Source organism: Geospiza fortis, unplaced genomic scaffold (assembly GCF_000277835.1).
Source record: "Geospiza fortis unplaced genomic scaffold, GeoFor_1.0 scaffold40, whole genome shotgun sequence".
Taxonomy (NCBI): domain Eukaryota; kingdom Metazoa; phylum Chordata; class Aves; order Passeriformes; family Thraupidae; genus Geospiza; species Geospiza fortis.
In genome coordinates, this window is record NW_005054297.1 from 1,029,264 (window position 1) to 1,051,782 (window position 22,519).

At 35.6% G+C, this 22,519-nt stretch overlaps 1 protein-coding gene across 1 annotated transcript in view; it reads right to left on the reverse strand.

The window, feature by feature from the left end:
• Positions 1 to 452: 452 nt before the first annotated feature.
• Positions 453 to 22,519, reverse strand: part of BOD1L1 (biorientation of chromosomes in cell division 1 like 1) — a 36,026-nt gene continuing 13,959 nt past the window's right edge. The window contains 16 exon segments of the mRNA XM_031055644.1: positions 453 to 1,847; positions 2,985 to 3,128; positions 4,809 to 4,962; positions 5,411 to 5,495; positions 5,601 to 5,635; positions 8,493 to 8,538; positions 10,376 to 10,410; positions 10,491 to 10,566; positions 11,823 to 11,896; positions 12,871 to 12,955; positions 13,567 to 13,646; positions 14,704 to 14,791; positions 15,698 to 15,741; positions 18,214 to 18,283; positions 19,695 to 19,756; positions 21,833 to 22,519. The exon segment at positions 21,833 to 22,519 is cut by the window's right edge and continues 11 nt beyond it. Coding sequence (XP_030911504.1) covers positions 1,736 to 1,847; positions 2,985 to 3,128; positions 4,809 to 4,962; positions 5,411 to 5,495; positions 5,601 to 5,635; positions 8,493 to 8,538; positions 10,376 to 10,410; positions 10,491 to 10,566; positions 11,823 to 11,896; positions 12,871 to 12,955; positions 13,567 to 13,646; positions 14,704 to 14,791; positions 15,698 to 15,741; positions 18,214 to 18,283; positions 19,695 to 19,756; positions 21,833 to 22,519 — 1,877 coding nt within the window. The 3' untranslated portion in view covers positions 453 to 1,735.

The window sequence follows — 22,519 nt, forward strand, 5'->3', positions numbered from 1 at the left end:
AAAGACTGAGACAAAATACAGAACTTTGGTCCATGCATACTGCAGGGGGCAAAGGAGAAAAAAATGGAAAAAAGGAAAGATTCAACTTATCCCATCCTACAGCTGTGCATACACATCAGTATTAGTAACATACAGGAATGCATCAATCAGTATGCTATCAAGGCATGTATTAATATGGCAGCAGAGTTAAGGTAGAAAGTAAAAGGAATTAATTTTCAGAGCTAAGAGATCTTCTTCTTTCAGACTGATTTACTTAGAAAAGTATTATGTGAGCACTTCTATAGTGTCCTAAGGCAGGCAAGCTGATTTTCCCTACTGCTAACATGTAAGCACCTGTGAACATTTTTTAAAGACACTAACCAGGTAAAGTTTATGGACATGACTCCAACCAGACACATGTGTAAAGACAAGTTCCCCAGTAAAACAATTAAAGGAAAATAAAATATGGCAACTCAGATTTTTGGCAAACATTTTATATTTTTATACAAAAATCTCAGTAAGAAACCTAGCAGAATATCTGACCGAAACATCTGCTTTACAACAAGTTCAAAAAAAAAAAACCCCACCAAAAAAAAGAGAAATAAAGAAAAAAAAAGTAAAATTCCAACCCCCAAAATATTTTTTAATTATAAACCAGAATATCAACAAAACACTTAAAATAATCTCAGATTGTTTGGCAATTCATCACATCATAACAAGAGACACATTTGATCATAAGAAAAGTTTAACTTTATATACAACTTCACTTGAACATTTGCTCTTACCAGAGTTAATATACATTAAAAAAAGATTCTGGCAATAATACCAGCTTCTATTTTTAATACCTGTGTATAAAATGTAACATAAAATGCTGAAGCTCTATAGTTAGGAGAAGTGACATTTGATTTCAATGGGTCCCTCTTTGTTGAAAAAGATAAATACTGAAAGAACATGTGTTTAGTTGCAAAATAAAACTTTCATTTCAGGGTGGTATTGGTTGACTGTGAATAAATCTAACCTAGTACTATTTATTTCTTGAAGTTGGTAGTAAATTTCCAAGTGAAAATATAATCTAGTAAGATTACATTTTAAATGCTGTACTTTGCCACAAATGTGAACAGAAAGGAGCCAAGTCCCTTTCACTATGCTAAACTACTTTAATGCATGCGAGAAAAATATTTTACCAACTGTCTGAGCATATTTTAGAGAACTTCAGATTTTAGACAGCCCTGGGGGAGCGGAGGGGAAGTTTCCTACTGACATCTGCATAGAATGTAAAATATATAATTAAAAAACCCTAAGATATATACTAAAGTTTACAGACCAATGCTTTCCATATAATAAATAAAATGTCCATCATTGATCAGATTCATACACAGAGTAAAATACAACCTATTTTTACAAGTTTATGTACAAAGTATTAGTAGGCACATGGGTGCCTTATGGGCTGGAAGCATCTGCATTAGCATGTCACATTGGGAAACTCCAACTTTCCAAGTCAGTGATAAAATATATAACTACTTTGTTTTTCACTCAGATACAAAGTAAACTTATTTTTCATCTGAAATAAATGTACATAATATTCTGTATAAACAATAGATTATAAAGCTGTTTAAAATGTAACTTAAAAGTACTGCATTGTTTAACTTAGAGCTCTGAAACAAGCACGTGCAAATCCCTTTGCTTTAAAAAAAATAGAAGCACAGATGTTTGTTTTCCTTTTGACTCTTCCAAGAACAGTACTGGCTGGTAAAGATTATCGTTTTGCTTTCTTTAGTAGTGGCGTCTCCTCTGCCTTCTGCTGGCCTTTTCTCCGTACCACTGTTGGGCTGTCCTCCCTTTTACGCTTGGCAGACTGCACCTTTAACCTGAAAAAACATTAATAATTATTTCCACAATGAAGAGTGGTCAGGCACAATTTTATTCAGAAGGCTGAACTAAATTGTCCATCTCTAATATATTATATAAAAGCTTACTACTAAAACCCACTTCTTAATAAGATATGGAGTACTAATTCTTTATGTTGGAGAGTGCTCCACACGTACAATTTGGGGCTAGGATTCTACTTCTTCCTTCTCTTTCTCTGGAAAGATTTGTGGATTTATAACAGAACATAATGGACTTCATTACCCTGTCCCCTGTCTCACAAAGACAAAAGAGCAGCAACAGTATCTCAAGCCCAGCATACACAAGAGGGAGTAAAGGGCAGACTTCACATACCCTGTGCATTGACACCCGTCTATATGCCCACCATATTTCAGCTGCAACTAACTGTGAATGGGCTTAAACTCTCGGCCATTCATGACCACAAAAAATAATGGAGCTGAGGTGTACTGTGTAAAGTGCACTGTGACAGTCACCAGTGCACAATGCACAAGCTCTCCAGGTTCAGCCTGACACTGACACATTTCAGAAAGGATGACAGCTACACTTGTTTGGCATACAACACATTTTACAGGTAAACTTCAAGATGCAGACCAACTGTGCATCATGTTTGTTACTTATTCCCTTGGGACTCTGCACTATGCTCTCAGCTTTACAAATTAAAAAGTAGAACAGGAAAGGAGGGAAAGGGAAATATATTCAAAACTTGGTATAAGGGCTCTCACTTTCTCCTCTTTTTATCAGCTGATCTTAGATCTTTGAAGCATTAGAATCATGTCATCATATTTAGCTTTAACCTGAACTACTGATGCTCTTACCCCCCACCCAGGAAAAACTCACAGCTGAAGTTAAAATACTACATAAACAGCATTTTCAGACTCCCCCAAGAGGTTTCCAAGGATATAAGAAAAAAATCTAGTCTTCCAAATGTCAAAATAAAGGAAGAAAAAGAAAAAATGTAAACAGAAGAAAATCCTTTAAAAGCTTTTATAATTCACATGAGAACAGAACAAAACTAGTCTGTTGTTCAGATTTTGAAGCAGTATGTTACATATAAGGAAAGGATCACTGTAGTGGCTTCCAGAACAAATCCTCAAAGTACATTCAACTTTAATACTTACTGTGTCAATGGAGGAGATTTATTAATTTTTGTATCACTTGGAGATCTTTTTTTAGCTGCTAGTTTCTGTCGTTTTCTAGGAGAAACTGAACTTGGACTGCTGCCTTTAGAAGTTGCACGTGTGGTTGGCTTGCTGGCCTTTTTTCTGTAACACAAAAGAATGATGAATTTATATATAACAAAATACTTTTGGCAAGTCAATTTCTTCTTGCATTCCAAGTGCAGATAATCAAGACTGCACAGTATTTGCAACAAGTAAATCAAAGTTGCCAAAAGAAACAGTGAAAAAAAGGTATTTGCCTGCTTCAAGACACACTGCGAAGCCAAGCTGGGTATTTCTGTATCAAATGTAGAATCAAAAGATTGCTTTACTGACAATATTTGGTATTTACAAAGAAAATCAAAACCAAACCAATCCATTCCAAATCTTGCAATAATTTCTGTACATAAGTGTCTTTGTTTAAAAGAACATACTATAGTCTGAATTCACTCATGTAAGCTTTGGTATCCACAAGTTCAGAAACCAGAAAAACTACTGACTATTGGTGATTAATTTCACAGTTTAGAAAACAGGTGACTTAAGTCAGAGAAATCCAGCAATGCTGAATATAAAGAAGCATCCTCTTCCACAGACTTATTCCCAGATGCTATTTATAAAATGCATACTGTATGCAGCACCTTAAGGTAGAAATGCTTTGTTGCAATCAGAGTCAGAAAGGTAGCATTGGAAATCTGAGACACAGCCCCAAATTTATAAAAAAAGTAGATGCTTCCACAAGCAAGCAGAATAAACCCACAAATACCTAAACCTTTATTACAATTTTAGAGTTAACAATTATGTGAGACTAAAGAAGTCCCTGTGGCTTTACCAAAACAAAACTGTTGTTTACTAAGCAGTAGAAGTAAACCTTCACAGTTTTTATGTAAATGAAGAATAATGTAACTATTTTCAGATTCTGTTCTGAAATTATCATTTCAAGAGCACTGTGGCAACTGTACTTCAAGTACTGCCCAAAGGCTAACATATAATATATACAATAAAACATAATATCCTTAAGAGGGAAGCTGATATGGTCAATTGAAAGTAATCCCACCACCAACATAAAAAATGCCTGGACTTCAATTCTCTTCTGAAAGACAGCAACACACATCAAAACTTCCCAAAGCTGCAGTGTTTCATTGTTTCCACAATAAGATCAAGAGGGTGAGCTCTGCTAGAATTCAGTATGCAGGCAGAAAGGCAGACCAGTTCTAAGACAGATGAAGAATGGCTTCCTGAAACAGAACTCTTGCTACCCACACTTGTCTTTCACAGCAAGATTGCTTTCCAAGCTTGCAGATCACCATACTAGAAATAAAGTCCTCCAGTACTGCAGATTCATGTATCTAACTTGGACAATGTACTTAAAGAAACAGACAGAGATAATTATATTTTCACCTTGTTCCAACACCAAATACCAAATGGTGAATTGTACAGTCAACTCTGGTGTCCCATTTTACCTATCAGAACCAAGTGTCCTTAGACTTAAATTCTGAGGTATCACTTGGATGAAGAGTGCCAATAGGATCAATTCTTACCTTGTTACATATTCAAATATGCCTTTTGAGACCCTAACAATTTCCCTTAACCTCACCTTTTGTCTCTAGATTCCTTGAAGAGTGGTACTAGAATTAGAATCAAAATTATTTGGGAAGCTCTTATCAATTTAAAATAAACAAACAGAAAAAGGCAAAGAGGAAGTCACAAGCTCTTCCCTGCAACAAACCCCACAACAACCAAAAACAAGGTAGAAAATAGCTTGTTATTGCAGTGTTACACAGTTACCTTTGAGCCTCTAATCTTGTGGCTGATCTAGTTGTGGCCCCAGAATGTGCGTCATCCTCTTCCTCACCATCCTCTTCCTCACCTTCCTCCTGCTCTTTTAGCTCATCTTCAGAAGACGTCAATTTCCGACGTTTCTTCTCTGGCTCCAGCGTTTCTGTCCATTTAAAATTTTACACATATGCTATAATTTTCCAAAAGGCCTCCAAAAGGATATGAACACTTAATTTAGAAAAGGTATTCTAGTCACAAGTCCCATTTTCAGTAAGTAATTTTCCATTTCCTTCATATTTCAACATTTTTAATTTACACTTGTTTGACTTTATCTTGCTAACACATTCACCACAGTTTACTTACACAGCTCATAGCCAGAATTCATAGAAAATTCATGAGGCTTTATAGAAGCATCTGGGATGTAGCAATTCTGACATGAGATTACAGCAATTTACACTTATTTACATAATATTTACACTAGTTGTAACTCAATGATTTTTCCTCAAGAAAGGAAAATTGAATAAAGCTTATCTTGTTGCTGTTAGTAAACAGAAAGGCACAGCAGTGTTTTCTTATTCTGTTAGGAGTAGCACAGCCTCTCATGCTTTTACCTGTTTCCTCTGATTGAACCACAGAGCACCTGGGCTTTCTTCCCCTTTTACGCACAACCAGTTCTGCTTTCTCAGTTTCATCTTCCTGAAAAAATAAAATGAAACCATGTAAGTCAAGAACTATTTACTTTACACAGAAGACAGACATTTTTCATTACATACTGCTTGTAAATTTACAAATCACACTTACATTTGTTGTTTCTTTCTTGTTAGATATGTCTGTACCTAAAAAGAAGAGAAAGAACAAAACTTGATCCTGAACTTCAAATCTTTTACCAATCAATTTAAAAGGGAGTTCTTTCATACTCTCTCAACTTTGGGTAAACATCACAGTTGCCCTAAAAACATTTCGAGTCTCTTTCTAATTTAAAAAATAAGCCTTCTTTTACTTTTTTACATACAGAGACTGGGATAATGATTAAATTTTTAAGTACTAAGGCTTTATATGACTGACCATATTTATTGCTTTGTTGCATATGCTGTTTTGTTTTAATGGAAAAGCAGAAGATACTTACCACCTCCTTTAACTACTGTCAACCAATCACAGAAAAATTTGGCTTAGAAGGAGCCTCTAGAGGCCACCTAGCCCAATCTCCTGTTCAAAGCATGGCTAAATTAATTGATCTAATCTTGCACAAGATCTTGTTCAGTCCAATTTTGAAAGTCTCCAAGAACATGGGTTCCTTCAGGTGATCTGTTTTAGTGCTTAGTTGTGCTCATACCAAGATGACTAAGATGAAGCTCAAAAACACACTATTTAAAAACTTTCTAGCAGGTGAATTACATGACATCCTCTGCTGAAACACTTCTTACTTCCTACTCAGTAATTTTTACAGGCTAACCTATACATGTTAAACAGATTTTTAACTCTGCACCCCATGTCTCAACTTGGCTTCTCTCCATGGTTACTACTTCTACCCTAATTCTGTGATGAAAGAGATCATTTTACAAAGCTTTTGAACTCCGTAAAATGGAATTATCTCCAACATTGCAAGGATAAAAATCCTTAGCAATAGAAAAGAGAAACCTAAATAAAAGCAAGCTTTTATATATTTTTCCCCCTGTCATAAAATTGCTGTCTAATTTCTGAAAGCTAAATAACAGAGGACACAAACTTTAAACCCCTCACCAATTAGACTGAGGAAACAAACAAAAGAATGACAATGCAAAGGATCTAAAATAGATCTCAAAGAGCAGAAACATATTCTAAAACTCACAAGCTTTTTGGCTCTCCTTTGTAAGGTTAAGGGGGAAAAACTTTTATATAAATTCAAATGAAGTAAAACAGAAATATAGTTAAGTGTTAAAAAAATAAGTGAAATAAAACATAGGACTGTCCACTGTATTAAGCTCCACACACCACATAAGCACATACATAATACAATCAGCATTATCAGTATTAGTTCAATTGTGTTCAAAAGAGACACTTCATAATTCTGGTTCACTTTGGCAAATCTGTAGCAAAGGAGTTTTTGACTGAAGAATAATCCCATCTAGGTCCATGATATGCCTTTAACAGATAACCCTCTGTAAGATACCAAAATGTAGCATTTTGCCTAAAGATAAGTATAAAAATAGTAAGACATACTATCTAAAAATTGCACTAATTTTAGAGCAGCAACTGTTGATTAGTGCTAAGCAATTAGTTTCAAGTTCAGTGTTAGTGTTATGGGAGGATGATACCTTCAGAAAACATGTGTCTCTTAATTGCATATGCTGTAGTGACCAAAAATAAAACTGCATCCCACTCCACATGTGGGTCTGTCCCTACTGCAAAATCCTTATGCAGAACACCTAGAAAGTACCAGAGTAAGTGAACTGCACAGAGGGATTCAACTTGGCTTCATTTTCATCACCAGGAGTTCTCAACCCCTTTATGCCCATGAATGCTAATACAGGATGAAAAATTTAACAGTACATTCCCCTCTATATACTCCTCTGAACACTGCTGTGATATCAACAGCCTGTTACCTGGAAAACAGAAATGTTACATAACACACTCAAACTTTAAGTGCACAGTCAGGTGTCTGCTTTTGAATAAAAAGCAAAGCAGAATGCACTTTTATTTCATTCTCACATTCTTGTCTGTTCTCTTGGCAGTTCACAGAAGTCAAGTACCAAACAATGAGCTAACCCTCCAGAGACAATTCCGAAGCATATGGATTAAAGCTGACATTTTAACAAATGTGGAGAAAATAGGAAACAGCCCATATGTTCAGTGCAGCCAGATTAGTATATCTGTAGAAACCTAAGCTTTTGGAAACTCCAGAAGATTTGTTTTGAAGATTTAGTTTCTCAGATTTTTTGCATGTTTGTTTGAATTTGTTTACAAACCATTTTAATCTACTTTTCAGTTCACCTGCTTCCTAAAATGGCTTTTAAAAGTTTTTTTAATGAATAGCCATAATTAAAAAGACATATTTAAACAACCAGTGCAGTTCAGACTCTATACACAAGAAAAATCAGAAAAGAGAAATAGAAAGGTATTTCACTTAATTGTATTTTAGTTTGAAGCACTTAAAGTACATTTTTGAGTCAAGTTAAGCAACCATGTTCCAAAGATCTTACAGCAGTTGTGAAAAGGGAAAGAAGTATCCCCTCAAGACACCCCTAAGTTCTTTAGATCCATATCCACAGATACATCAATTAACTGAATAAAATTTGAAATGTAATGTAGTAAGTGTGATTGATAGTTGCTGTATGAAAGAAAACATGCAGAAATGGGAAACAATCACTAAGAGCTAGTCTGATGGGGCACCTACCTTCCTCTGAAGCTCTGCCATGTACTTAGCCTACTCAATCATTTGGCATATTCTGCAATGCATTATTCAGCACCGAGCAGTGCTGCTGCATCTTTGAGCTAAGTTCTTATCAAGCTGCTCTTTTTTGGAACTGAAAACTTGGTAGCAATTAGGGACAAGTCTGCACTTCATCTCTTTCTTCAGATGCTTTCATTCATGAATAACACTGACTGCCAGAGATGATGTCAGGATGAAGAAGGACCCATGTGATTTTTGTGAAAATCTTCTTCCATTTCTTCCATCTTTCATTTTATATATTGCAGCAGGTATAATTTGCTTACCTGTTTGAGGTGTTTTCCCTCTACTTGCAAAGGTAGGAGACTGCAGCTGTAATTAAAAAAGTAGGTTTTTTAATTAAAAAAAAATCAGAAAAATTCAGCATTGCATGACATTATCACAGAAACTTGTTCACATTCAATGTAGAATGAATCTGTAAATCTAGAAAACATGAACACTAATGACCACACAAAGTTTGTACTGTTGTTTAAGAGTAAGATGCATTTTTCCATTTTGATAAATAACTGAAACAAATCAGCCTATAAACAAATCACAGCACTTTCAATAACCTGACACTAAAGTCATTGCAATAAAAGACACAAAAGATAAAAGCAGTTGCAGTCAAACACATTTCCAAGTATTTAATTATCAACAAAAAAGTTAGTACAGTCACTTTAGAACTACAAGTCACCAGAAATTGTTTATTTACTCAGAAGGCAGAAAAATCTATATATAATTCCACAATGTACTATGATGACTGTCCAAAAACTTCAGTGCTTTCACCACTGAATGACCACACCAGGATGCCTATGGTTCCTCTAAAGTAGCAAGGTGCTCCCAAAGCAGCCCCGGGGAAACTGTCATGCCCCTCCTGTCTCAGGTGGAGGGCAGGTATCACTCCCCCCTGAGCCAGCCTGCAGCTCACACCAACCCCTCACTCACCGCTAGGAAGTACAAGACCTTTAAACACCTGAACCAGAACAGGATGATTCTGTTCCAGTACTGAGGGTGCCAAGATACACCTATTTCTGAGGGTGATTTCAAATTAATGTTAACCCTTAATTGGACAAAAAAACATCCCCCAAAAAAACCCAAAAAAAACCAACCCACAACACCAAAACAGAAAAACCAAAGTCCACACCAGTTCAAATTACATTTCATTAAATTAACATAGGAAAAAAAATCAATCAGGAAAGACTAGGAATTCTGCAACAGAATTCCAGCCAACCTGTAAGAAGGGACAGGATTCAAAGGACTGCCTGAAATATGAGGACAAAACAAGGAGAGACAATAATTCCTTTTGTCCATAAACTAGGTAAATTCCCAAGATTTCCAACAGTGATGCCAGCTGGTACCTCACCAGGCAAGCAAAAGAAAACCTGTGTTTCAACACAACTTCATTTTTAAAATCCACCCTTTTCTATGCAATAACGTTGACTCTGAAATAGAGGCATTCCCTAGACAGAAGCCTTTAACCAGAATAAATCCAACTGGCTGCACTCCACAAACATGCCTGACCCATCACTGCCCTGTGCTGTAATCCAACTGGATTGCAGGAACAATACCAACAGACCACCTTCCTAGCTGTGAATATCCTTCACAGGGCTTAGGAAATAAAACCACCACTGAGCTTTAGAAGACAGACATGTTTCATGAGCCCCTAGGTTACTCACCAGTATGTCCCTATCTCTCGCATGAGATTTAATACAGCTGCTTTACATAATATTTTATTTTATAGCTATGAAAAGATTCCATGTGCTGTTGTTATGATATATTCAGTAAAGGGGAAAAAACCCTCATTTTTGAAAAAGTCACCCTTGCTCTTCAGGCCAAAATTACTCCCAGCACAAACCAAAAGTCACATATGCACACAACCAAAAATTCACCCTGCAACACAGGTATATATTGCTAGCTAGAATAACACTTGTATTAAGTGAACTAAGTGTGAAGCTGATAAGTAACTTGCTACATTCTGAATTAACACTATATTTTGCTTAAAAAGTTCACCTACATTAAGAGATACTATTAGTAAGTTTTGTTTGTTTAGACTGAACTCAAATATCAAGTTTTCCATAAGATGTTTCTGAAATGCTGTTAACTGTTAAACATATAAATGGCTCTTGAAATACTGTGTTTAAATGCACCCAAACAAAATAAAGGCACTTACATTCCCAGTGCTCATATCAGCTTTTGACTCCCCACCTGAGGGAAGAAATATGAGTTCAGAACTTGAATGTCACCATTATCCTTGTTTTCCCACACAGGTATTATGAACTACTTACCACCAGTCTGTACTGCTTCAAGAGGGTATTTACGAGGCCGTCCCCTTTTGCGTTTCACTACTACAGGCTGATTTTCCTATTAAAAATAAAGGACAAAAATATTTTACTTACTGTAACTGACTTTTGGCATTTGAGCAATACAATACAAAGACTGCTAACTGAATTCATAATGTGACAGTGGCAGAAGTAGTACTTTTCAGTTAAAAAATAGATGAGGCAAGTTTTAATAGCAGGAGACACTGCCTGTTACAAAATCAACTAATATGTGTGAAAAGAAACAAGACAATTCCCAGTTATACAAAATTCTCAGTGGTTTGACTCAGGCACAAAGCATGTCTGAGAATGCAGTGCCTTCTGCTCCCCTAGCCCTAAAACCTCTATCACTTGGTCTCACAAATGCTGCTGGCTTACCCCATACAAGAACTCCAGACTTTATATCCCATGAGCCCCTGTTCCCAGTGCCATATAGCACAGGCTGCATCCTGTATGTTGAGCAAGTGCTTCAAAGAGCTAATATTCTAATTACCCCAATACACAGATTACTGATATTCTTTATACAAACCTTTAGCAAAAAGGGCCCCTTCCTTTGAAGTTTTAAGCTTTGCTCTAAAGAGAACTTTTAAGTAACAAAGTCAGATGCTCAAATTGCAAAACCCCCAATAAGACTTTCTCTTATACACAAGGAAAGCTTAAATGCCTCATTCAGCATTTACTGAAGTTTAGCAGTATCTCCCCCAAAATGGTTCTTAGAGACTGAAGCCTTGACTGAATAAATATAAAAACATATTCTTTAAACCGAATTTGAGGCAAAAAACCCCAAATGATGAAATGCAACACCTTTCTGAGATCAGTGTCTATTTCTAGAGATCAGCATCAATTTTAATCTTGAGGGATCAGACATTTGTTTGTAACCCATACTGTAGAATACCTCAAGTACGTGCCTAGGAGATAACAAAGACCTTAAAAACTGTTGACAGATAGTATTTTTAAAGGCAAGTTTTATTTGTTAATGACTGAACTGTCCACATCAATTACAAAGTGTTCAGAAAATATGATTTCTATACAACTCTATATAATTGCTTTCTAGACATTTTGTAAGCACTATTAAGCCTAGGAAGGGAGTTGGTCCTATTTCCATAATGAGACATTGATGTTTTATGGTCTGTGAGTTTGTACTTTGTGACAGAGCTACCTAAGTCTTTGGTATTTGGTACTTTTTGAAGACAATTTTAATATGGCTGTCAACAAAATACGAAGTAGTTATGTAGCACAAAGACAGAGTACTGTGAACCTGCATTATCACAGTGAGTTAACATGAATAAGACCACTCACCTCTGGAGAATTTTCATTTGATTCTGGACCGTGCTTTTTCTTTTCAGACATTTCCTGTTCAAAGTTAAGTTCATCTTCACACATACAAAAGAAAAAAAAAAGAAATTGTATACCTTTGTTTTATTAGGCAAAAAAAAAAAAAAAAAAAAAGCCACAACACCTCCACACTGAAAATGTCATTCCATTCTTTAGCCCAAAATTCCCTAAAAACACTCATCCGAAATCAACACTGTTTGCCTTGTAGCAACAGTGTATATTGATCTGCCAAAATGCTTCCCACTAACACCAGATGAGTTAGGGAGGTCTTCTATTTTAAGGTAAGAACAAAAGCTCACACTTGTGACATACTATAAAATGGTAGGACAAATACAAGCCCTTATTCCATTTTCTCACATGTTCCATGAAACAGGAAGCTGAGCATACGAGCACATTGCAGAACAGATTCAGACTTGTCAACTTGCTCACATGAGAAACAAAACTATTATTAGGTCAAACTAACATCAGGGAACATTCTCAGACTGTTCCCACAAAAACAGACTGAAGTAACAAAGCCATATTAATTATGTGGACACACCATCTTTTATTATTTATTTTAGTTCAATTAAGTCAATTACGACAGTGCAACTTGCACTCTTTTCTGGTTGTTTACTCTAAAACTGATCTGATGGTTATGTCATGGATTTTTACACAGGACAGCCCTTGCTTGTAGTCAGAGGTAGATGTTCTTATCACATATAATGCTGATTGTTCTATTTTCCCCACCTACCTGCTTATTTCCCATTAACATTCCTACCCAAGATACCTACTAAAGCAATAATGGAGCCAGTGGGTGGTAACAGCAAAAACATCAAAACTTTTCTCACCGTTAAAGAAACTAAGATTAATGCATTATTTGCTAGCAGTAATAGAGCAGAAATCAACCAGAGAATATATGTAAGTATATTTGCTGGGATCAAGTTCCCACTTTCTCTCAAAAATCATTCAAATGAAAAGAAATGAGCATTCAATATGGGTTCAGAAAATCTGCCATAATGGGCAGTTTAATTACCTTTTTCTTCCACAGTACTTCTAGGAGGTGTTTGTGTTACATCAATTTCTTTGGACACTTCTGCTGCATCACCTGAAATAACTTCCTACATTATTTTGAAACAAGAGAGGAAAGATGCTTTACTACACACTAAAAATCATGGCCAGTAACACTAAAAAAACACCCCACCCCAATACATGAGTAGTTATTTTACTCATCAAGTTTTGTACTATCTTTTAAAAACTGTGATGCTGAGAAGCTTCATGACAAATCAGTGGGTGAGACAGACCCAAATATAGTGCATATACTCCTGAAAAGAACATCTATCTTATCCTAATTCCTGTTTTGATTTAGCAGAACTCAGGTAAAGCGCAATATACCCTCTTGAAGAGCTCAGATCAATACACCCATGCAGACACTGAACTGACTGGAGAGCTGGCATCCAACAATGCTCCACGAGATCCCAAGCTCCCAACTTTTGTGCAACCCAGTCCTCTCAGACTTCTACACCTAAAAGAGTCAGCACAGACCCTTGCCTTTTTCTTTAATTGTCTCCCCCACTGAAAAGTATCATCTGCTAGTCAGTTCTTTTGTACTCAAGACAATGCAAAAGCAGCTTAATTATGGAAACACCTCCTAAAATAAACTGCTGAAGAAATTCTGATTAAGATTTTCATCATATTTACAATTGCAGAACATAAGAGTTCTTGAAAATACCTTGATGTTACCAGGTTTCACTTTGGAACACTGACTTTGTTCATCATCTTTTAGCACATCCTGAGCAATCTGCTGGTTGCCTGCAAAAGCAAGTGACAACTGAAGTGTTAAAAAAGTGTCTTCTGCATTTGTCACATTTTCATGTCACTTTCATACCAGCTCACTATTATTGAGATTCCAAAGTTTGAAAAGCAGCCTCTTACAACCAAAAATATGAACAGAAAGTTATTCTGACCACTCTTTGAAAAGGGAAGACAACACAATAACAGAAGTGAATTACATGTTTCTTCTACGTTACAGGTGTGGTTTGTTTTGTTTGCTTGTTTGTTTTTACAGATAAGCTCAAAACTGAAATTTGGTAAGTAACACATCAAGAAATAGAACACCAACCTCAACTTCAACTCACCCAGAAACAGGGAAAGCAGTTGATGCTATGTGGGACACTAATGAATACATGACTTTTAATCACTCACTTCATCATATCACAATTCTTAGAAGAGGAATAAAAGCTCTTATGAAAAAATGCTATTAATAATGATATTAACTCTTTTCTAAATAGTTCTGATGCTGAAAAGACATAAGAAGTTGAATCCAGAGCTTGAAGAGGTATTACATTGTCAGTCTTCTAATTGCTATATCAACAAAATGGCCAACTTACTTAGATGCTAACTGCATCTAAATTTAATTTAGAAACGTTTATGCCATTCAATGGATTATATTCCTTCTCACTTATTGCTTCCAGACAAATAAAAGGCTACAATAAAATTTATTTCTTTCCACCTAAGAAAAGGAAGCATCTATCCTCAAAAAGTTTAGATTTTCCTGATGATGAGCTTCCTTATCTTTTATTTTAGAAGGATAAAATTAGTAATTATTTGACAGACTAACAAAAAACATTTCTTCACCTATGATTGAGAAAACTACTATAATGCTCTTCTGTGCAGTAATTGAATTTGTTGAAATATTTTTATCAAATATATTAACTGAAATATTAGAAATTGTTTTGGGAATATAAATTTCTTTGGAGTTTGGAATTTCCCCTATTCTATTCTTTTCTCAAAAATACCATTTTATGGCCTAGACACAGTAGAACACAGAAAAGCTTTGCAGAATTTCCTGTATTTCTGTATCACTTACATTTTTTTTCATCCGTTGTTTCTGGAGATTTACACTGAATTCCTGTAGATCTATGTTCTTCTGTTATCTGGGTAGCCAAGTTTTCCACCTACACACAAAACACAAAGAAAGATAACTTCTTTTCCATGAAGTTTATAAACACAGAAGGAAGAAACTTTTCCCTACTAGCTACTTCCAAGCACAACATACATTAAAATGGAAAGCAGCCATCACAAAGGAATTTATTCCTAGAACTCAAGTAACATTCCTACTACAGAACATCATGATCAAAAAACTTCAAACCTGCCGTATTTTCAGAATTTTTGACTGATATTTTTATTGAAAAAAGCCTCAGAATTAAGCACCCTACTATATGTTTTAAAAGTACTTCATCACAGTAAATCACAAAGAATATTTCTGGATTTAAAGAACATTCTCCTACACACAGGAACAACAGAATTATCTCATTAGCTTCAGAAACATGGTCAACCAGCATTTCAAAATAGTAACAAATATATTTACTACCCAAGTTTAATTAACCACAAACACAATTTCAGCCCCCTACCTGTATTAAATGCCTTATTTTTGCTCCAAAAGATACACTTTACATTTGCAAGTTTACATTTGCAAGGCAAGAGTTATGCCTCTTATAAAATCTTGTGAAAGACAGCAGACTGCGTTAAAATAGGTTTCTAATTGTGATCAAAACCTCCAAGAATAATCCCTGTTTTTTTTTCTCTAGTCTCATGGAGATCAGTCAAGCTTCTCTTTCCTGCCAGTTAAGTCTTGAAATAGCCACAGACTATAGAATAACAATGCAAGATTTATTTACTGGCAGATTTGAAAGAATAATTAGACATCAACCTACACAGCTGCAGAGTCTCAATAAACATAGTCTCTGCATATACAAAAATAATATTTTCCTTTAGAGAATATTTAATGTAAATAGAAGTAAATTCAAGTATGAGAAAAGCAGCACAGATTTAGAGAATACATTTGAAAAACAAGTACTTACATGAGAAGTTTCTCTTTCTAAAGGAATATTCCTCTGCAGCATATCTATTGAAAAATATTTTAACACAATCAGAAAAGCTAAGCAAATGCAAAGTATCACAGTATCCTCTACTTCACCTCCCTGAAAGGATTCCAGAGAATCTGAAACTATATAAAACTTACTTTCAATGTTAGAAGTAAGAGACATCCAATCTTCTCTTTAACAATATACCCATAAAAAAACCCCAATAATATGAATTCCTCAGCACAGGATAACTGAGAATCACTTCATGGCTGAAATTCAGGCAATGAAGGGGCTCTCATCTTTTAAATTTATGGTGACTTTGAAATTTCAAGTACCATCTGAATCAGAATCATCCATCACAATCTTAGATTTTGGATCATGGGATGACGTAGCATGTGATTAAGCTACATTATAATTCCAGAGAACTAAAGTTTGCTTAATTGTACTACTAAAACCTGTAGCTGACAGAATGCACATAAGGAAATTGTCCAGTTGCTAAACTCCACTATACTCTGATGAAGTACAGCCTCAGCCTTCCATATCACAAAAATAGGGAAAATAATTATGAGAGCTGATGAGTGGTCTGGAGTTTTGAAAGAATTCCATAACTTTCAATACACAGAGAATTATAAAGAAGCTGCTTTATCAAGTGTTCTTAAAATTTGATTAATAAAAGCACCAAATTAATACCCTGATTAAAAAAAGCTGCTGAAACATTCCAAGCAACTTTCCCTTAAAAACATAAACCTAAAATCAAATAAAACCACATTTTTATATAGAGTTTTATGTTTTTTGTAGCTTGTTTCTTATATCTCCATGTTTTAGCAACGATTCCTCCACAGCTATACTGCTGAGCTGCACATCTTTCAATTTTTAAAGCAGTGTCAAATTAAGAGCTAGTTCCTACCCACTCAAACAGCAATGATTTGTTTACATTCCAAAGAATCTTGGACTACTAAACTACTGTGTCTGCTGTTCATACTCATGACAGGACACACATTTGTCTTTTAAACAACTTCCTTTTACGTATGTTGAGCTGTATGTATATATGCATGCATATATACATATAAGAGAGATTATTGTGGGGGAGAAAAAAAACCTCTACCAGATCTACAAAGCATTAGTCTTCAGTATGTCACATCCAACATGATTTACACAACAAATGGACTTTTGTTAAACATTTTACAAGAAACAAGATTATCTCAGCCAGTTCAATCTGCACATTTAAAATTTTAAGTACTGTCTGTCTGGGTGACTGAGTGATGGAAGTGGCAGAGTTTTAAAGGCACTTCAAAGAAACCTCACAGTACAGAAAAACCTGTTCAAATTTTAGATCTGCCATTCTGAAGTCTACATTCTTCTAACCAATTCTCAGGGTTTACATTTGCTTTCTTGTGAACAGAGCATGTCTCTTATCACTCAGCTGCATATACACCACCCTATAACCTGGTATATGAATCGGACCTACCCAGAGAATAAAAAAACAATTCCAAAGTTTTATACCAATGCTCATATCTCACCTTACTGCTGGTTTTGTTTTTTATTTGGTATGTCTAAAAATTTAGAAGTGAGCTTAACAGTGTATCCCTTCATAATATGCAGGCCTTCAGCTGCAACTTTCTGTTAGAGGAAATGCATCTTTAACCTCCCTGCACAATATAAGCAGCAGTAACACTGGCACCTCTTGGGATTAATTTTAGTTCTGCTTGCTATTCCAATAACTGAGGACTAGCTCTAATCTGGTAGTGCTGTAAACATCTTTGTAACACATCTGGAGCACAAAATCCATCAAGATGGGCACAAAGCAGGCGTTTGTTTCTGCTTTAACAGGAAAGCCAAACAACTGCAATGCATAATTTGGGTTTGGGAAGAATGGATTCTTTTTCAGTTTTGGTCCTACTGAAGATTAGTTTAAGTACATGGGAAAGGAATCACTGAGCATAGATCCAAGTTGACTAATTGAGGTTTCTAACTAGATGATTATCTACTTATAACTGCTCTTCAGATTTGAATGGCCACAATTATTTTAATCTTTTGGAGAATAATAAGAAAAAAAGAACAACAGAAATTTTCTGTAAAGTCTCTGTAACTTGTCCTATAGTACTTACTATTTTCATATTCTCACAAGGTCTGTCACAGCACCCTAAAAACCAGGATGTTCTAAACCTATACGGAAGAAAGCTATTCCTGGGAGAAGTTTCTCTATCTTTCCAGGACAAATGTTTTTCTTCATTTATTGATTTTTAAGTAGAATATTAGCAGTTGACTTTTTTTTAAAATCTCAAATTATAAAATACTTTCCTACTTTCAGCATATCATGTTGGAAGAAAAGTCTGACCCTCCTTTCCCACAAACCAAATTCAAGGCCCCCTCAACTCCTAGACAGACTTAAAGATTTATGAAGGCTTTCTTCAATTCCTTTATATGCCATATATAACAAATCTGCAACCCTCCCATTATAAGTATCAGTCCCTTCAGCATGAAGCTAAGTTGCTATCAAGCATGAAAATCACCTTTTTGCGATTCTTTAGTCTGAAGATCCACACATCCTTCTTCACTTCTTGCATTTTCAGGCTGTTGTGACTAAGCACAAAATCAAAATAAACAAGTATTGCAGATATTCAGAACAAGTATGTCTCACTCCGCTCCTGCATGTCATGATGAACATTGTCTTATCATGAATTATAAAAGTCTTCAAAAACCTTCTTTTTAAGACATCAGTACATATATTAAGAAGGGACGGTAAGAGCTAAGTTCAACAGTACAGTATTTAGATTCGACCTTAGAGTTAACACTAGTATCAGAGATTAGCTTAAAAAGGCAGATTTCAGGAATTGAAGGTGCAACACCTACTCCGAGTTCCAAATAAATGCAATAGCCTAGAAATGTTCATCTGTACATGGAAAAAAAGGATTTGCTATGTATAACAAGGTACAATCAATCTCCCTTCAACTCGTGTTTTGGGCAGATTTTTTTATGCTTGCTTCAAAAAAAAAAAAAAGAAGTTGCAGATCAGCTCAAAGTTACCATAGCATAAATAATGCTATATGGAGTTAAGTGTATTAAGTCTGATCTGAACATTGTAAACTCAGCTACAGTTCTACATTATGGCTATACTGACTCCAGAACCATGTTATGCTGGTAAACAGTGCAGCTGTTTGCAGGTGGAATTATCAACAACTCCCACCAGACTGAAGCTGACTTCCACTCTCCTGAAGTCCACTCTTACATAGATGCTTGAATCTGTGAACCATGTTCTCCCTCGAAAACTTATTCTCAGAGCTTGGCAAGATACAGGAATGCACTCCTGCATCTGAATGAAGAATTAAACCATGAAGAATTAAACCTGCCTACTGCGGAACACAGGCCAGACACACAGACCCAGCTTTGGTCTGTGTGACCCACCTACACCCAGGCTGTAGGTGACCATGAGCCCAAACACCCTGGATTATGCAGGGTGCCCCACCCTTCTGTGAGAGCAGATAAGGGGCTGTGGTTATCAGAACACAGCAACAGCAAGTGCTGCTCACAAATACACAGATGGGTGACTCTGAAGACTGGCCAGGAAGTGCTGCAACACAGTGAACAGCAGTGTAGGTTTGTTTACTGGTTCAAAGGAATAAACCAGTATTTGCCAGCTCTAAGAGCTAGGGTGTGGGTGACTTATTTTGCAGGCACTATCAAGCAACATGCATACAGTATGACCGATTTTAAAAAAATAAGCTTCAGTGTCTCAGTCACAGAAGGAGTACGGCTGAAGGAGGGAATTATTCCTAACACAGAATAACATGGACAGCCCACAATTTAAAAGCCATCTGCTTAGAAAACTACAGCTGAATAATCTGAAAAATTACTCTTTTGAAGTTCTTCAGTTTAAACTTTTAAATCTCCATTTTTGCTGCACAAAAATCAAAACGTACAGGAAGAAACCCTAGCAAAATGTATGAATAAGCAAGAAACAGTGCAGTAAAAATCTTCAAAATAACATAAATACCTTGTCAGTTCTCAAGGTACTTTCTAGTTCTTCTGTTGACTTTGGTAAGGCTGCATTATTGCCTAATGAAATAGAAATATGTTAAAATTATCAGAATACATTATGCCTTTATCTCATGTGACAGTAGAATGATATTTCTGAGTACTACCTCATGAATATGGCACATGAATTTAAACCCTTCCTGTGGACAACAGAAACAACAGCCAGTCTGTTTACAGCAAACCAGCTCAATAAAATCCAAACCTGGTATCTGCAAGAACACAAGTATTACTATGTTCTCCTTAAATACAAAAGGTTTGGAAAATCAGGATTTACCACAGCTTACTTATGAATTCTGACTTTGGCCTTTTTTTCTTGCTTATTTATGAATTCTAACTTTGGTTTTTACTTCTTGCTTTTCCTTCAAAAAGAAACCATCAACAGATTTCTTAGACCAAATTCCAAACAGCAAACTACCTCTGTATTAATAAATGCAGAGCTAAGAGTTAATACTAATGACATATTTTGTTTTAAGTGACAATTAGGTCTAAATCTATCAGCTCTAGAACCATAATCACTTGAAATGTTCAATTTCTACAGAGACTGAAAACTCAGTAGTTCCTGTTAGCATCAACACAGTTTCAGAAAATCATAAATCCCTTTCCCATTTCATTCCCCAGGGATTACAACTGTATGCTTGTAACATCTTAAAAACAGGCCATGGCAACAGCATAGTCACATGAGTTTTACAACATTTTTGGAAACCTATTTCAGAACCCTGTTTAAACAGCTTTTCCTAAACAAAGAGAAACAGTTAGAACATGATAATTCACCAATGATGCATGCAAAATGATTAAATTATGGTTGCAATCCACAGAATAAGTACCATTACCGTTTATAAAAGCTACATCAATGGACAACAAAGATTGAGGCAAGTACTGAGATAGGAATACTTTACTGTGTAATATTTTACACTTTCATCGCTCATTTGCCTCTTGTATAAACAGCAAATAACATTTTTCAAGCTTACTAAACCAGCATCTTTCCTAGAAAAATTCCTAAAATTCCAAAATCTGCAAAGACAGCTTTCTCAACCCAAATATCAATAAAACTGGAGAATAAAGCCAGCCTTTAATAAACTGCACTTAAATCCACATTATATTTTTTTGAAATTATAGCAAAGACAGACAAGAGAAGGAAAAGATTTAAAAAATAGTACTTGACCAGCATCACTCCACTTCCTGTGGCATAAACAGATTTTTCTACGGTTTAATTTCTCCAAAATTTATAATGAAGTCACAATCATGACTTCATTACAGCATCTACACAATTCATTAATGTTCAAAAAAATTGGTGCTTCAGCTGCTTCACAGTATGCAAGGTCAAAAATAGTAGGATGCTCATTACACTGTATTTTAGGAACCAGCAACCATGCAGATTCACTTCAAATGTTAGTGTAGAAAAACAGATCTGGATATAGAGTATGATATGGCATATACTATCATTTTCTATTTAAAACAGACATCTATTGCTCACTTAAAATACTTATTTAGGATAACTGGCTGATTCCTTTGTAACACAAAGCAGAACCATTTCAAGTGACAAGACAAAATTAAGTGTAATATAATGAATCTGAACATGACCGCTAAATAACAACTCAGAGAAAATCCGCAGTTATGATTAAGGATGGCCAATCTCAACCTTCAAAATTATTATGAAGTTACCTTTCTAAAATGATGAACGTATGTCAAAATGAAATGCACATATGTCAAAAGGAAACATCCTCTTTCCTAAAAAACGTTTTGAATTTTGCAACACGTTAATAACAAAACCCATGTGTACCTCCACAATAATTACCCCTTGCAAGTAACTTTATATATTGGCTGACAACTTTAATTCAATGTATTTAAGTAATTTCTTGCACTATAATATTTGCTCTCCAACGCAGCTCAGGTAATTGTGCTCAGTTAGTCTTGTCTGCCCAAAATCACATGCTTATTTATTTGTCACCAATTTTTAAGTGTATTAACAGCCATTTTGCAACTAATGAAGAAGTGAGATATATTTGAACAGTACAAGTTATTCCCAACTATAATGGTAAAATGCATCTGTTTATGACAACTTATGCACTGAAGAATTAAACAAAAAGAAATCCTCACCTGAATTAAAGGTTGCATTACTTTTCTGAAAAGTAACTTCAGTGCCAGTATCACCTGTTTTGACCAAGTTGGTTTTGTCATCACTGTCACATAGCTTTTCTACATGCAACGAAGTGAGGTCCCTTTTCTTCCCTAGTTCTGCTTCTATCGTTACTTCACCATGGCTGGTGTTTACAGTCACTTCATTTGCAGAAACTAAGGAAAGAGCCTGTGTCTTAGGCAGGGGAGTCCTTATTTCAGGTAAGTCACTTTCTAGAAGTACATTTGAATTTAATTGATAGTTTACATTCTTTACAGATTCACTCTCTTTCGCTGCTTCTGAAATCGTACTGGAGAGCTCCGATGTGACATCCTCGTGCAAAACATCTTCTGCTTGCTCATCATCCCTACCTGCCTCTGAGGAAGGGCTCTCAGCAGTCTCTGTACTGATCTCCACGCAAAGGGCCTCCTCTACACTCATGAGGTTCACTGCATTTTCATCTGTTTCTGTGATTTCACTGTCTACTGTGGACTGAGACGCTGCTGATTCTGTCCTCACCCCACTCTCATGTGTCTCATTCTCTCTCCCAATAACAAGCAAAGAATTCCCGCTTTTTTCTGGGCCTGTAGTTGAAAGGACACATTCAATCTGGTTAGCAGTATCAAAAATTTCTTCACTTTTATCTTTCACTTCAGTGATCTCAGCAG